Source organism: Notamacropus eugenii, chromosome 2 (assembly GCF_028372415.1).
Source record: "Notamacropus eugenii isolate mMacEug1 chromosome 2, mMacEug1.pri_v2, whole genome shotgun sequence".
Classification (NCBI taxonomy): Eukaryota; Metazoa; Chordata; class Mammalia; order Diprotodontia; family Macropodidae; genus Notamacropus; species Notamacropus eugenii.
In genome coordinates, this window is record NC_092873.1 from 85,602,690 (window position 1) to 85,616,651 (window position 13,962).

Genomic DNA, 13,962 nt, shown 5'->3' on the forward strand with positions numbered 1-13,962 from the left:
TCTCATAGCTAGATAATGACAAGAGCTGGGACTGAAAGACAATGGCCCGACTTCACCATAATGAAGAGTACTTAGAATTTTGAAAAGTACTGCTGAAACGGGTTTACATGATTTTTGCCCACATGGTGAGGAGACCAGGAGGTGACTAAAAACACTGGACAGGCACAGGAAACTCAACAGAAGCAGAAGATGGAAGGCCAGGGTATTCTTAGGAAAGAGCTGTTGGCTGAAGGTACCAGGATGCTCAGAATGGAAAACTAGGGAATGGAAAAAGGAAGTATCAGACTCAGACAACAAACGTTAAGAATTTTTTTTTTATTTTGTGGAAAAGCGGAAACTGAGACTTCAGATTCCAGAAAACTCCTGAAAAATATGTCTGTTTCCTTAAAAAATACCATTATGTCTCTACCACACCCTTTCCCTCCCCTCCCCAAGAGCCTTTTTCTAGGTATTTTCCTTTTCTCCCCATATCCCCTCCCCAACCCTTACTACTTCTGACTTTTCTTATTTTGCCTCTATTTGTTTTCTAGTCTACTTCCATTCTCCTTTTTTCTTTCATATTATAACCATTTGTCACTTTTTGTCTCCTGAGACAAAAGCCCGTCCCAGTCCCCTTCCCTCCTCCCTCGCATGCAAAAAAAGACATTCTCTACCCTTTCTCCCTGGGACTTGTTAACCTTTTCCTCATAATAGTTGCTCTCCCAGGAATTTAAGAGGTTTCCCCTGTTCTATTACCACCCAAGGACAGGTATAGCTTTGGTAAGATACCCTCCCAATTCCCACCCACCCTACCTCAACTGAGTTGTCTTCTCTATAGCTTTCTTACCCAATGATAAAACCATCTTCTATTTCCCCTTTTTACTACTTACACCCTGCACACCATCCTCACCTCAATTATCTACTTATTCCAGAAAAGAGCCATCCCTCTTCCTGGGCCCTTTTATCCTAGAAAACAGGAACCATTTCTTTCCTCATCATCCCAAGGAATGGTTAGTTAATCTCCTCAGCAAGGTCTTTTAACCCCTTCTTATTCTCAGAGGAAGACCTGAGCTGTTCTTTTGTTAAGACCTCTGCCTTTAACCCCAAGATGTATGTTAACTCTCCTGGAAACAGAAAAGCCCCCTTCCCCTTCAAACTTCCTCCCCTTTTGGAGAGAGAATCTTTCATCACCCCCCTCTACCAGCAATCTCACCTCACCCCTTCCCCTAGTTATCCTTCCTCCAGCTAGTGGAGGAGGGCATTGAGCTCTGACACACTGGCATCAAGGACATTCTCTGCTGTGGTCTTGCCATGCTGCTCCTTGAGGTGTCGACGAATGGCAGGTTTATGGGCAAATCGCACATCACAGTAAGAACAACGGTAGGGTCGAGCCCCAGAGTGAAGGTTGAGGTGGTCGTGTAGAGTAGACTTCTGTGTAAAGCATTTGCCACAAATACCACAGGAGTGTGACTTGACACCTCGGTGAACGTTCATGTGACGGTTGAGGTTGCTGCTATGATTGAACTGCTTCCCACATCGAGGGCACATAAAGATGAAGTGCTGGGCTCTCATATGGAACACAAGTTTTTCCACACCCTGAAATACTTCTGGGCACTTGGTACACTTGATGTTCTTCAGTGGGTTTCCCACTGGGGAGCCCCCTGGTATAGGACTCCTCATGCCCCCATAACTCCCACTAACTCCACTGCTCCGGGACATAGTGGCTGCAGCTAGGGCTTCATCTCCCAGCCCAAGGGTAATGCCCTCCCCTACTTGACCTCCAGGAAACAGCAACAGACCCTCCCCTTCCGCATCTTCTGTAAGGCTATAGCAGGCCTTCACCACTCCCTGGGGTGCTGTGCTATCATCAGGGGCATCAATAGTTTCTCCAACTTCATTGATGAGGAGTCCGCTACTCCCTCCAAGGCCAAGACCCCCTCCAAGGTTAAGGTTCCCCCCAAGCCCAAGGCTCCCTCCAAGCCCAAGGCTCCCCCCAATGCCTCCAGGGGGCTTAAGCCTCTGTGCCACTTCCAATGCTGATTCCACCTTGACAATGCAGATATCTGATACATCCTCATCTTCATCCTCTTCTTCTTCTTCTGCCTTTAGCTCAAGATCCTCATCGAGGGGAAATTCTAGCTTCACTGGTCGGAGAAGAGGAGGTGGAGGAGGTGGTGGTGGGGGTTTGGGAGCTGGTTTAGGGGTTCGAGCGGGTGGGAGGAGTGACTTGGTGGAGCTGAGCCCAGTCAATCCAATCCCTCCACTGACTCCATCCTCTTTTAGGCCAATCTTGGGTTCAATGAATTGGCTCAGGGCATTTCTACATTTTTCTACCACGTGCTCCATTTGGAGATAAGAGGCAGCAGTCAGGTAGTTGACAATGTCCCGGACAGCAAACTCCAGAGCACCTGTATAGCAGGAGAGGAGGAGGTCTGCCACGATTCTGGCACTGTGCATTAGCGAGACCTGCAGCTCTGAACTGGGATTGAGGAGAAACTGGTCACGAAGAAATGGGGAGCAAGCTGCCAAGATAACCTTGTGGCCCCGGAACTTGAGGCTGTCGGCCACAATGGTGACATCGCAGAAGCGCTCTTCTGCCCGAAGCTGGTTCATGTTTCGAAGGGTAGCAGCCTCATGTCCTGGGAGCTGGAATCGCAAGACTTCCACTCCAGAGGCCATGGTACTGGGTGGGCTGGGGGAGTTCCCTGTGTTTGGTGGAGGGCAAATTAGTTAGGAAGCCGGTCTTTCCCCCTTCCCCAAGCCTCGGCCCCCTACTCTCACCTCTTTCCCGCTCCCCGGGGGCAGAGGCAAGCTACTTTCTTCTCCAGACCACCCCCTACCCCTCAGTTTGGGCTCCGTCCCATCCCAGGGGGAGGGGAGGGAACTCGAAGTCCCACGAGGGGCGGAGGTCGCATACTTTCTTCCCCCAAGCATCCTACCCACGAACTGGGGGCCCAGACAAGAGAGGGGGGAGGTGTGCTTGAGAGGTGTGTAGGGGGGAGGGGCAGGGATTTGAGGGTTCCCTTGTCAGGGGCACGCTCGCCCTTTCCCCGCCTCCCTGGGCACGTTTACACGCGCCCGTTCCCGGCACCCCCCACCCGTACGTGCCGCGCACGCCCCCCCATCCCCACCCCAGCACGTTACTCCCCTGCCCCCCAACCCTCGGGGCCCAGTTGCTCCGCAGAACTTGTCCCCCTGAACCCCTAGACCCCATCAGCAAGCTCGCCTCTCACCTGGATCGGTTCCACGAGCAGTTTTTTTTTCTTTAATTTCCCCGCCCCCCCGGGGGCCGGCGGCACCCACCACGCACTGGCAGGCCTGGGTGACGCGCAGGCGCAGGGACGTGCGCGCCCTTGCGCGCGGTCTGGCGCGCGACTCCGGCTCGGCGTGGGCGGGGTGGGGGAGGCTCGTGCCAGGCGGCTTGGACTCAGCGTGCGCGGCTTCGTCTACTGCGGCGGCGGCGGCTCCAGGAGGAAGGGGGGAGGGAAATGGGGGGGGGGAGAAGAGTGTGGGGTGTGTGTAATTAAAGGGTGCGATACCTCCCCACTTTTTCCCGCCGTTTCCACTAAGTTAAAGGGTCCAGGAGTAGCCTTTACCCCCCTTTGGCCAGTACTATTTGTCTGTCGGAGCGGAAATACGTCCCCCGTCGTCCCCCTCCCCCCCCCCCCCCCCGCTTGCTTTCTTACGCCCGCACTTCGTTCAGGAATGGGGCTGCGCATGCGTGCTGGTCTCGCGCCCGGGTAGTACGGGGCTTGGGTCGCGCGGATCCCTATGCTCCCCCTTTCCGGAGAGAGCTACCTTCCCGGGATCCAGTCGTGAGGAATAGGGGGCGTGGCTTTGAGGCCAAGTGAAAAAAGTGTATCAAGACTCCGTGTGGCAGGCAGCGTGCTAGGAACTGAACAAAGACAAAGCGAGCCGTATTCCTAGGACTTACACCCAGTGGGGAATACGGGAGTAGGTTCTCCCTCCTTTCTCAGCCACACCAGAGGGATGGGACAGGGTGGCCGTAGAACACGTACACGTACACGGATTAACTCCGCGTATTTTGAGGAGGGAGAGAACTATTGGGAAAATCAGGAGAGGCCCTTTCTGGGAGTTGGCGTCTAAGCTGAGCCTTGAATGCCTGCATGAATGAAAAAGTATTTGTTTAAAATAAAAGAGAGGCGTATAAAACCCCGGGCCTGGAGTCGGGGAGACCCGAGTTCAAAAACAGCCTCAGACACTGGGAGCCTGTGTGACCCTGAGCAAACTTCTGGTGACATGCCGGGTGACACGGATTCACTGGAGAAGGAAATAGCAAAGTTTGGTCATGAAGAGTCGGCCACGACCGTACAAGAACAAAAATAGTGACCATTAGGCGCCTACTTTCTGCCAGCACAGCAAAGTATAAAGGATACCAATTAAAAAGAGGCAGGCTGGAGGGAAGGGAGAAGGGAGTTTTAATTCAGTGAGTCATTCCCGGGGCATTACGCTGGGGCGGATGATGGTCGCACCCTTTCCAATATCCTAGTATTGATCGGATTACTCTTTTCCCAGCCTTTGGAGGAAAAAAAAAGAGTTGGTTGCCCGCCAAAACATCCAGGGTGGATGAATCACCTAGAACTGGAAGGGACCTGAGTCTTCCATTCCAAGTCCCTCTTTTTATAGATGGGGAAACGGAAGCTCCAGGAATTTTAAGTGACTCGCCCAAAGTCACACAGGCATCAGAGGTGAGACTCCAATGTCTTATTTTTTTAAATAAAGTTTTATTGATATATTTTGTTTTTACATCAGCTACATTTCCTAACGTAACCCTCCCCCATCCCTCCCAAACAGACATTTTTTAAAACAAAGGGGAAAGGAAGAAACAGATTGTTCAGTAAAATTAAACAACGTATTAAAAAAAACTCAATGAATTTAAAGTTAAAGGACGAAAGCTTAAATCTTGGCTCCTTGGTGCCTGTGTAACCTTTGACAGTCAATTCACTTCCCCGCACTTCGGTTTGGAAAATTGAGGGGAGTTGGCAGAGATGGTCTTCTAGGTTTCTCTCTTTTTAAAAATAAATTTTATTGATTTTTTTTATGACCCAAATTTCCCCTTGTAGCCCTCTTTTCCCCCCTCCCAGGAAGCTATCCCATATAATAAAGAATTTATTTTAAAATAGAAAGTCTAGAGCCAATGTCCATGAGAAATTTGGTTTTGGAATAGCTAGATATAGTAGGTAGATGAATTTGCACTCAGTTGGGACTTCTTAGCCCAGTGAGTAGTAGCTTAGTCTGTAGAGAATTGGGGTAGGAGCTGGAGGTGTGACATCAGGTGAGAAAAGGGTGGGGAAGAGATAGGCGTATGGTAAGACATCCAGGGTGAATAGATACATGGAAACTAGGGGTTAGCACTTAAATCGCATTTTTACATATATAATCTCATTGGAGCTTCAAAACAGCCCCTAAGGTAAAGTATATAGTTACTAATATTCTCCCTTTGCAGACATGGAAATGGAGGCTAGAGTGAAATATTTACCAATATCGCACTAATAGTAAGTTTCAGAAATAATATCGGAAACCCTGCATTATATAAAGCTGACTAAGACGCAGGAGGAAGAAGGAAGTGGATTCCAGGTGTCATAGGAAACCTTGGTCTTATTTGCCAAGCAGAAAGGTGTGGTAGCCAAAAGAAACACCAGTTTAAAACATAAATTCATTTGCAAAACCTTGTGCAAGATGTCAGTAGAAAGTAATAATATTAACCAGCGCTTTAAGGTAGCACTTTAAAGTCTTCAAAGAACTTTACAAATATCTCATTTTATCTAAACAACAGTCTTGGGAAGTAGGTGCTATTATTATCCTCATTTTACGTATGAGGAAACTAAAGTTGACTGTGAGAAGTTTGGTTGGCACAGTGTATCCGGAGAGTGTCTGGAATTAGGAAGATGTGACTTCATATATGGGCATAGACACTAACTAGCTATGTGACCCTGGACAACTCACTTAACCATGGTTTGCCTCAGTTTTCTCAACTGTAAAGTGGGGATAATAACAATGCCTACTCAGAGTTGTTGTGAGGATAAGATGAGATAATGTTTGTAAAGTGCTTTTAGCACAGTGCCTTGTTTATTTTTGTTCAGTTGTCCCCCTCCTCATGACCCCATTTAGGGTTTTCTTCGCAAAGATACTGGAATGGTTTTCCATTTCCTTCTCCAGCTCATTTTACAAGTGAGGAAACTGAGGCAAACAGAGTGAAATGACTTGCCCAGGGTCACATAGCTAGTAAATATCTGAAGTCAAATTTGCTCCCTGGCAGATAAGTGTGCCTGACTCCAGGCCCAGCACTCTATCTACTTCGCCACCTAGCTGTCTTGGGATGTAATAGTCTCCATAGAAATAGATTATTCCCTTCTCTTCTCCCTTGTCTAGATCACATAGCTTGAAAGTATTTGAGACCAGATCTGAAATCAGATCTTCCAGATCCCAGGTCCGATTTGCCATCTAGGTGCTCCAGTTATTCCACCTGATTATGAGCAGCATCTTCTTGGAAAATAGCAAGAAATTGTGGAAGGAAAGTTCTCTGAAAGTAACTCAGTGAAACCAGATTGTAGCAATCATTTAAACACGTGACAATTGGTATAGGCTAGGTCTATATTTGGTGGGTGCTGCTGTGGTAAAAGCTGACTGCACTAGGCTTATTTCCCTTCTTTCTTCAGTCTACATTAAAGTAGGCTATTACTTAATGAATCAGCCAGGTAGAAAGGAATACATAATTCAACCCCCGCATGGCACTATTCTCAAAATGTGAAAGTACCAGAAGATATTCTGTGGACATGTGCTGACTTCCCCAAAGGCCCCCATCCTCTCTAGATCTCTGCCTACTAACTGCCAGACTAAGTTCACACAGCTTGGGCTGCCTGTACTGAACCAATTCAAACTTTGTGCATAAAAGAAATCAAATATCACTCTGAAATATGAAAATTATTAAACTCTGGATCTGGTTCTCTCCATTTGCCTTTAGGAAACCTGCTATTCGTTGTCCAACCTAATTCATAGATTCAGACAATTGACTTTTTAATGACAATATGGTTTACAAAACACCTTAAAATAGTTGTTTCATAGCAAAACTATAGGGAAACTATATTATCCTTCCTGATAATCTTAGAGCTTTCTCCTTCAGTGACTCTCAGGTTTACTTTCTATTGGGAGTAAGGAGAAACAAAAATTACAGAGATAAGGAAATATAAAATGTACATGAAGACAAGGAAACTTCAAAGGAGGAGGAGTATTAACAGTTGCAGGAATTGAGAAAGACCTTTTATAGGATGTCATGCTAGCTTTATGCTTTGAAGAGACTTAGGAATTCTGAAGGCAGAGGTGCTAATGCTAAAGGATATGATTTCAGTCCTGGAGGATAGTTTGTGCAGAGGCACAAAGGTGGGAGATAGGGCATAGTGGAAGACATTGAGTGGAAGACATTGAGTTGGCTAGAATAGTGTGAAACCAGTATGAAGGTATAGTCAGGAGTAAGATTTTGCAAGACTTTAAATGACCAAAGATAAAGAAGTTTTCATTTTTCTCTTAGATACAGTGGGGAGCCATTGTATTGAACGGTGAAACTGCTGTGAAATCTGAAGCTGTGAATCTCCATTCCATATCACTTACTCGAAAACTCTAGTAATGGTTCTTGATGTACTTGAGAAGTGATAAGATTGATTGTAGAAGGAGAGGATGGATGCTAATTAGAAGGCTTTGGCAGAGAAATGCAATTAAAACAACTCTGAGGTAATTCCTCACACCCATCAAGATTGACTAATTGAAATGTTCCAGGCAAGAAGTGATGAAGATTACATATGTGAGTATAGAAAATGGGAGGTGTTGTTGTCAGGTCCTGATTCAGGCCAGTCCTTTGGTAATTTAGATATGACATTAAAACAAAATAAGACACTAATAGGTCATTAAACAGATAACAAAGAATTTGTTTAACCGTAGCAGGGAAAACATTCAATAAGGACATAAAGTGAGGACACCTGTCCTGGCCTAATTGCCGTGGGCTGCCCGAGTCATCTTACTTTTCGGTGGCCAGCCAGATAAACAAGAGAAGAGACCTTCCAGAGTCAAACAAGAGGTAGGCTTTATTCAGGATCTTAGTTATGTGTCCATATGCAGGGCAAGTTCTTCCCCAGGAGAAAGGAACCCCCCTCTTCCTCAAGGAGCAAGGATCCCACAATCGAGAGGACAGGGGCAGAAGAGGGGAGGGACCCCTCCCGGACCCCTCCCTCAGGCTTTCCTGTCCCTACTTAAGCTCTCCCAGCCTCATCGTTCTCATGTGGATACTGTGCATGCACTCAGCCCCTTAGCTAATTAACAAAAAGGTGTGCTCAGACCACGGACCAATCTCAAGGGTGGGATGCTCTCCCCAGCAAGTTTCCACTGAGAAGAGGTGGAGAAACAAGAAAGCTCAAGTCTTACTCCTCAATTCCCAGCTGTTCCCTGGGGAGGCCTCATGAGAGCTCACAATCAAGAAGCCCTCATTTTTACCTGCCCGAAACCGTTCACGTGAGAACTGAGCTTACACCCCAACAGACACCATTGAGAACAGCTTTTCCTTCTTTGGTGGTCTTCCAGTCAAGCAACAGATCCAAGTTGCAGATCCTTCTTGCTTTTTTTACTTGTTACCAGGAAGTGATATCAATGATCAAAATCTTTAGCTCCTGAGACAATTAAGTCTCAAGGATGATTTTGATATTTATTATGATAGATTGGTTCACATGGTAAAGACTCTGGTAGATATTCTTCCTGCCATTAGAGGAAGTATGAGAGATATTGTAGAACTGGCTTAGACTTAAAAGGTGATTGGATATGGTGAGAAGGAAAAGGAAGGGGCAAGAATTGAGGGTTTCTTTTCTTCGGAGGCAAGTCAGGGTTAAATAACTTGCCTAGGGTCACACAACTAGTAAGTGATTTGAACTCAGATCCCTCTGATTCCAGGGCCAGTGCTCTGCCAACTGCTTCACCTAGTTGCCCTGAACTTGAAGTTTCAAACCTGGTTGACTAAATGGCTGGTGGTGCTCAACAGAAACCGGGAATTTGGGAGAACTGATGAGTTTACACACAGGATAATGAATTCCTCTTTGGACATGTTGAATTTATGATGTCTCTGAGACATCCAGGTAAAATTGTTTAACTGATAGCTGGTGATTCGGCACTAGAGCTCAGAAGAGAGATTAGGCCTAAATTACATAAATTTGGAATTCATTTGCAGAGGTTATAATTGAATCATGGGAACAGATGAGATCAATGAAAGAGAAAAGATTAGAGGGCTCAGGAAAGAGTTGGGGTATGGCATTTATGCTTAGGAAGTAGGATGACAGTTGTCTAGCAAAGACTGCAAGGAGCTGGTCAGATAGGTAGGAGGGGAAAAAAAATAGACAACAATGATCTAGCAACACAGCTGTCTCTCTTGTCTGCAAAATAGCATGAGATAATTTGTCAAATTGAAATTTTAGTAAATGTGGCTTTCACTTGAACCTCCAGTCTAGTAACTCCATCAAAAAGGAAATGAGGTTAGTCTAGTATGGCTTGTTCTTGATTAAGTAATACCAACTTTTAGGAATCACCACCTTTCTAGATGACCATCTTTTAAGTTACATAATCTAAAAATTTGCCCCAAATTGAAGTCAAGGCTTAGTAGAGTAAGTAGGCTCTACTTTATTTTGTCTTTGTAAAAATTAGTACATTTGCCTTATTTCAGTCCTATGATCCCTTTCTCATTCTCTTTAAAATTATTATTTTTTAAAATTCTGAACTTAATACCAAAAAAAAAAAACCCCAAAACATCTCCATATACACAGCAGACTGGAAAAAGGAGATTGGAAATGAAAACTGTGAATCTCCATTTCATGTCACTTACTGCACACACACACACACACACACACACACACACACACACACACACACACACACACACACACAGAACAAATTCCACACCTTACTTTCAAAACTATCCTGCTTGTCCAGGCTTCCCTCTGAACTTCTTTTGTTTGTCTTTTATATGTCTTCTATTTTTGGAAATGTTTCTATGGCCCACCTCACTCTGCATCAGCTCATAATTCTCTCATACCTTCTTTCATAGTTTCTTATGGTGAAATAATATTACACTGCATTCTTTACCACCATTTGTTTGTGATTCCCTACTTGATAGGAATCCCATCCCACTTCTAATTCTAGTTCTTTTCTGTTCTTTTTTCTTCTTAATACTCCTTTTAGGATGAGGAAGTTTGTTTAGTTTGTGACTTCCATTCCTGCAATCATCCTCCTTCTTAACTTCTATTCCCACCCCCATTTGTCTCTCTGTTGAATTTGATGTATACCAAACTGTGTGTATTCACCTCACTTTTTCAATTTGGATATAAGTGAGGTTCATTTGACACCTGCTCTTTACTACTGCCTTCATGTTTGTATTCTCTTCTCCTTACCCACCCCAGTGATAAGAAGTATCAAGTTCTACCCCCTTCTTAAAAAAAATATTACAAAAATATTAGTTTCTTGTATGCAAGACATTCACTCCAGCCTGATATTTCCCCCACCTCCCCTTGGGGATTGTGGTTTCTCTCCCTTCTTTCTCCCATTGTGACCCTGATATTGGTCATTTTATTTGGTCTGTGCTTGTTTAACCTCCTAGTTCGCTTTGTGTCTTCTCACCCACAACAACTTTTAGGATTGCCTAAACCTGCCCTTGATGTCACCATCAAGACTTGCCTCTCTCCACCCTGGACTCAGTTGGCACTGCATTCTGCACCCCATGCTGATCACCCTCAGGGTGCATCCCCCCCCATTCTGGCCCCTGAAGTGTACTCTTCTCCCCTGCTCAGCAAGAAGCAGCTACTGAAGATGATGACCTTCTCCTCTTCTCCCCCCCCCAATTTTCCTACTTAATGGTTGAGTGGGGAAATGATGTGGATAGAAATAGTGCCCTAAGAGTTAAAATAATATTGATTGACTTTGTGAAGCCCTTGGTCCCCTAAAGTCTCCCCTTACTACAACTTCCCCTTATCCTGGACCATATAATACTTTGTCCCCACCCCTCATCCTGGGGAATGGGATTCCTTATCTTGTGTCACTCATAGTCCTCACCCTGTGCCTTTATCTTGCAAGACTTACCCTAATTATAAATTTAGTAAGACAAGACAATTAACAAAGTAGATGTAGTTGGGTTTTATGATTCCAAGCTGTGTAAATTTCCTCTCTGTAGCATGTGTCTCCGTGACCTATGATTGTAGCGTATGTCTCCGTGACATAGGATAAAGAGAAAATCCTACCACTCTAGTGGCAGGCATCCTGTCATAAACAAGTCCTTGAAGTTGCTGACACAAGAAAGGATATCTTTAACAGAGCTGACAAAGTTGAAATTACAACCCAGGACATCTGTGTTTTTCCTTTTCATTAACATGCCATAAAAAGGTTCTCGTAAGGAAATTACTAAGTCAGCCCCATTTGCTTCTCTGACATACCAAAAGGTATTCTCTGAGTTTACTTAAGATAACAAGAGACTATTAGGTCCAGACTCTTCTTAATTCAAGCTTTGGCCCTTATTAAAGAGCAAAATTTATATTAAATATTATCTGGGATGACCATGCCTTTCTTTTATTCCTTTCTATGAGTCAAGAACATACGTGGCTCAGAAATTTTGCTGTCTGTCCACCTAAAGATCTGGAGAGGCAAGTGTGAAGAAGTTTAAGAGGTGACTAGAGTCCAGTGTCTCCTATCAGAGTTCTTGAGCTGTTTCTTTCCTTTCACATTATGTACAATAAGGAGGTCATAGAATGTTAATATATCCTTCATCCAGGAAGGTGTGAGTAGGTGTGGATAGAGGGTGTAATCAGAAAGCCAGGTGGGGCTCAAACAGGGTGGAGGCTGACCATAAATCTTACATTTTAAATAGTTTGAGCAATGTTCCATTTTATACCTTAGATAAATTTTGGACTCGGCTGACCAGGGTTTGAACCCAACTGCATGGTGTTTCTCCTGAAGTCAGTGTGGACTTGGTAATGGTAGGGGAGCAGTGTTCACAGTTAGGGTTATTTGCCTTCTGGTGGCCAGTGAGGGTACTACGGCATTTTTAGGAAGAGGGGAACTGAGGAGGTTGGTGTGTTGGTGGCCCAAGTAGAGTGACACCTGTTGGACAACTTAGCTGTTGCACTCCCTTACTTAATAATACAGTGACATGACATGTTTCTGTAGAAAACAGTCCTATGACCATAGAAGATTGGCCTGCAACAAAATGCCACGAGTGTCACATACACAAACATGCTTCCTTTGCCAGGACCACTTCCCTTTTATGTCCCTCAGGCTGAGTACCCCAACATCCCCTCAAAGGACACTCTGATCAGGTGCAAGCCTGCTGTACCAAGAGGAAATTATAAACTCATCCAGGTTAGGCTATGTCTCAGTCTTTTGTAAGTCAGAAACATCTCCATTTTTTTTGTAAGTATATTTGCATCCCACAAAGCTTAGGAGATTCACATAATAGGTGTTCACAAAATAATAATACCACCCTCTATATAGGACTTCAAAGCTTACAAATCCTATGTACTTCATATATCTCACTTATAGGACTGTTGAAGAGAGATGGTTCAAAATGTGAATTCACTTAGACCTTCCTTGTAGCCATGAAGAGTTTTATTGACACAACAGCAGCAGGCCTGAGATTTAGCAAGGAGCTAAACAAAGGCAATGGTATAGGAAAAGGACCAGATTTATATAGGATGATTTTAAGGTTTCTTTGTGGGGGTTGGAGATCTAGGGTAAGTCTTGCAGGTTAAAGGCACAGGGTAAGGACTATGAGTGACACGAGGGGCCAGAATGGGGGGGCAGGGGTGATCAGCGTGGGGTGCAGAATGCAGTGCCAACTGAGGCCAGAGTGGAGAGGCAAGCCTTGATGGTGACATTAAGGGCAGGTTTAGGCAGCACAGACCAAATAAAATGACCAATATCGGGGTCACAATGGGAGAAAGAAGGGAGAGAAACCACAACCCCCAAGGGGAGGTGGGGGAGATATCAGGCAGGAGTGGATGTCTTGCATACAAGAAACTGCCTGTAATATTTTTTTGAGTGCTCAAAGGAAAAATTCCATGTAGGACCTTCAGGGAATATAGGGGGAGAGCTATGGGGAGTAAGCTAGTATCCCCAGCAATCATGTACTCTGCCTACCCCACAGAATTCCCTATTTGAATTAAGGCATTCGACTTCCAGTCCCAAAGAAGGAGGCCTAACCCTTGGTACAGGGTGGGAATCAGGAATCAGTGGGCTAGAAACAGAAGTGGTTCAAGGTGGGGTCCAGAACACAGCATAGCTAGAAAGCACACAGGCATGCCCCCAAGGTGAGGGGCTTCAAGGAATACTCTTTTCTGGCTAGTTAAGCCCTATATCCTTCCTCTTGCTTGCTTCTCTGTGTGCTTCACCATCCACCCAAATGCTTTTGGGAGAAGAACAAAGGCACTGTCCCTGTCTGAGTGGGGTTGGGTAGGAGAGTAAAATGAGGCTGAAGCAGCTTCCAGGGGATAAGGGGAGTGTAGAACGGGTATGCTTGTAGCATGACCATCTGCAGGTGGACAGCATAGTGTATGAGACACAAATGTGACAAACAAGTTCAATATGCAGGCCCCAAAGAGAAGGAGCATTAAAAGGGATGTCATAAAAGAGGAAAAACAAAGAAAGAAACCAAGAGCCCCATGATATTATTATTTATTTTCTAAGAAAATTGCAATGAAATTCTTTTCTTCAAACTGAAGATGTTTCTGATATAATTTCAGTGATTAATAGAGTAGCATGCAGGTGCCTCAATCAGTTGTATATTATATTAGCATCATTTGGAAACATTTAAGTACCTTATTCCACATAGACATATATCTAGTAACAGGCAGATGACTAGGCCAAATATCCTTTCGCTAAGTTGTTTAAGGGTATAAAAAGGAAAATAATCTTAAAATGAATAACCCAGATCTTAAACACACATTT

General features: G+C 44.8%; 1 protein-coding gene across 1 annotated transcript; it reads right to left on the reverse strand.

Annotated features, from left to right (window-relative positions):
* Nucleotides 1-296: 296 nt before the first annotated feature.
* On the reverse strand, nt 297-3,616 carry ZBTB12 (zinc finger and BTB domain containing 12). The gene is made up of 2 exons (XM_072637496.1): nt 3,213-3,616; nt 297-2,684 (listed from the first exon to the last, which is right to left on the reverse strand). The coding sequence occupies exon 2, from the start codon at nt 2,656-2,658 to the stop codon at nt 1,225-1,227; it is 1,434 nt and encodes a 477-aa protein (XP_072493597.1). The 5' UTR covers nt 2,659-2,684; nt 3,213-3,616; the 3' UTR covers nt 297-1,224.
* Nucleotides 3,617-13,962: the final 10,346 nt, after the last annotated feature.

Bases quoted from the DNA above. Each gene is read 5' to 3' on its own strand.
- ZBTB12 (XM_072637496.1), bottom strand. From the start codon at position 2,658: ATGGCCTCTGGAGTGGAAGTCTTGCGATTCCAGCTCCCAGGACATGAG.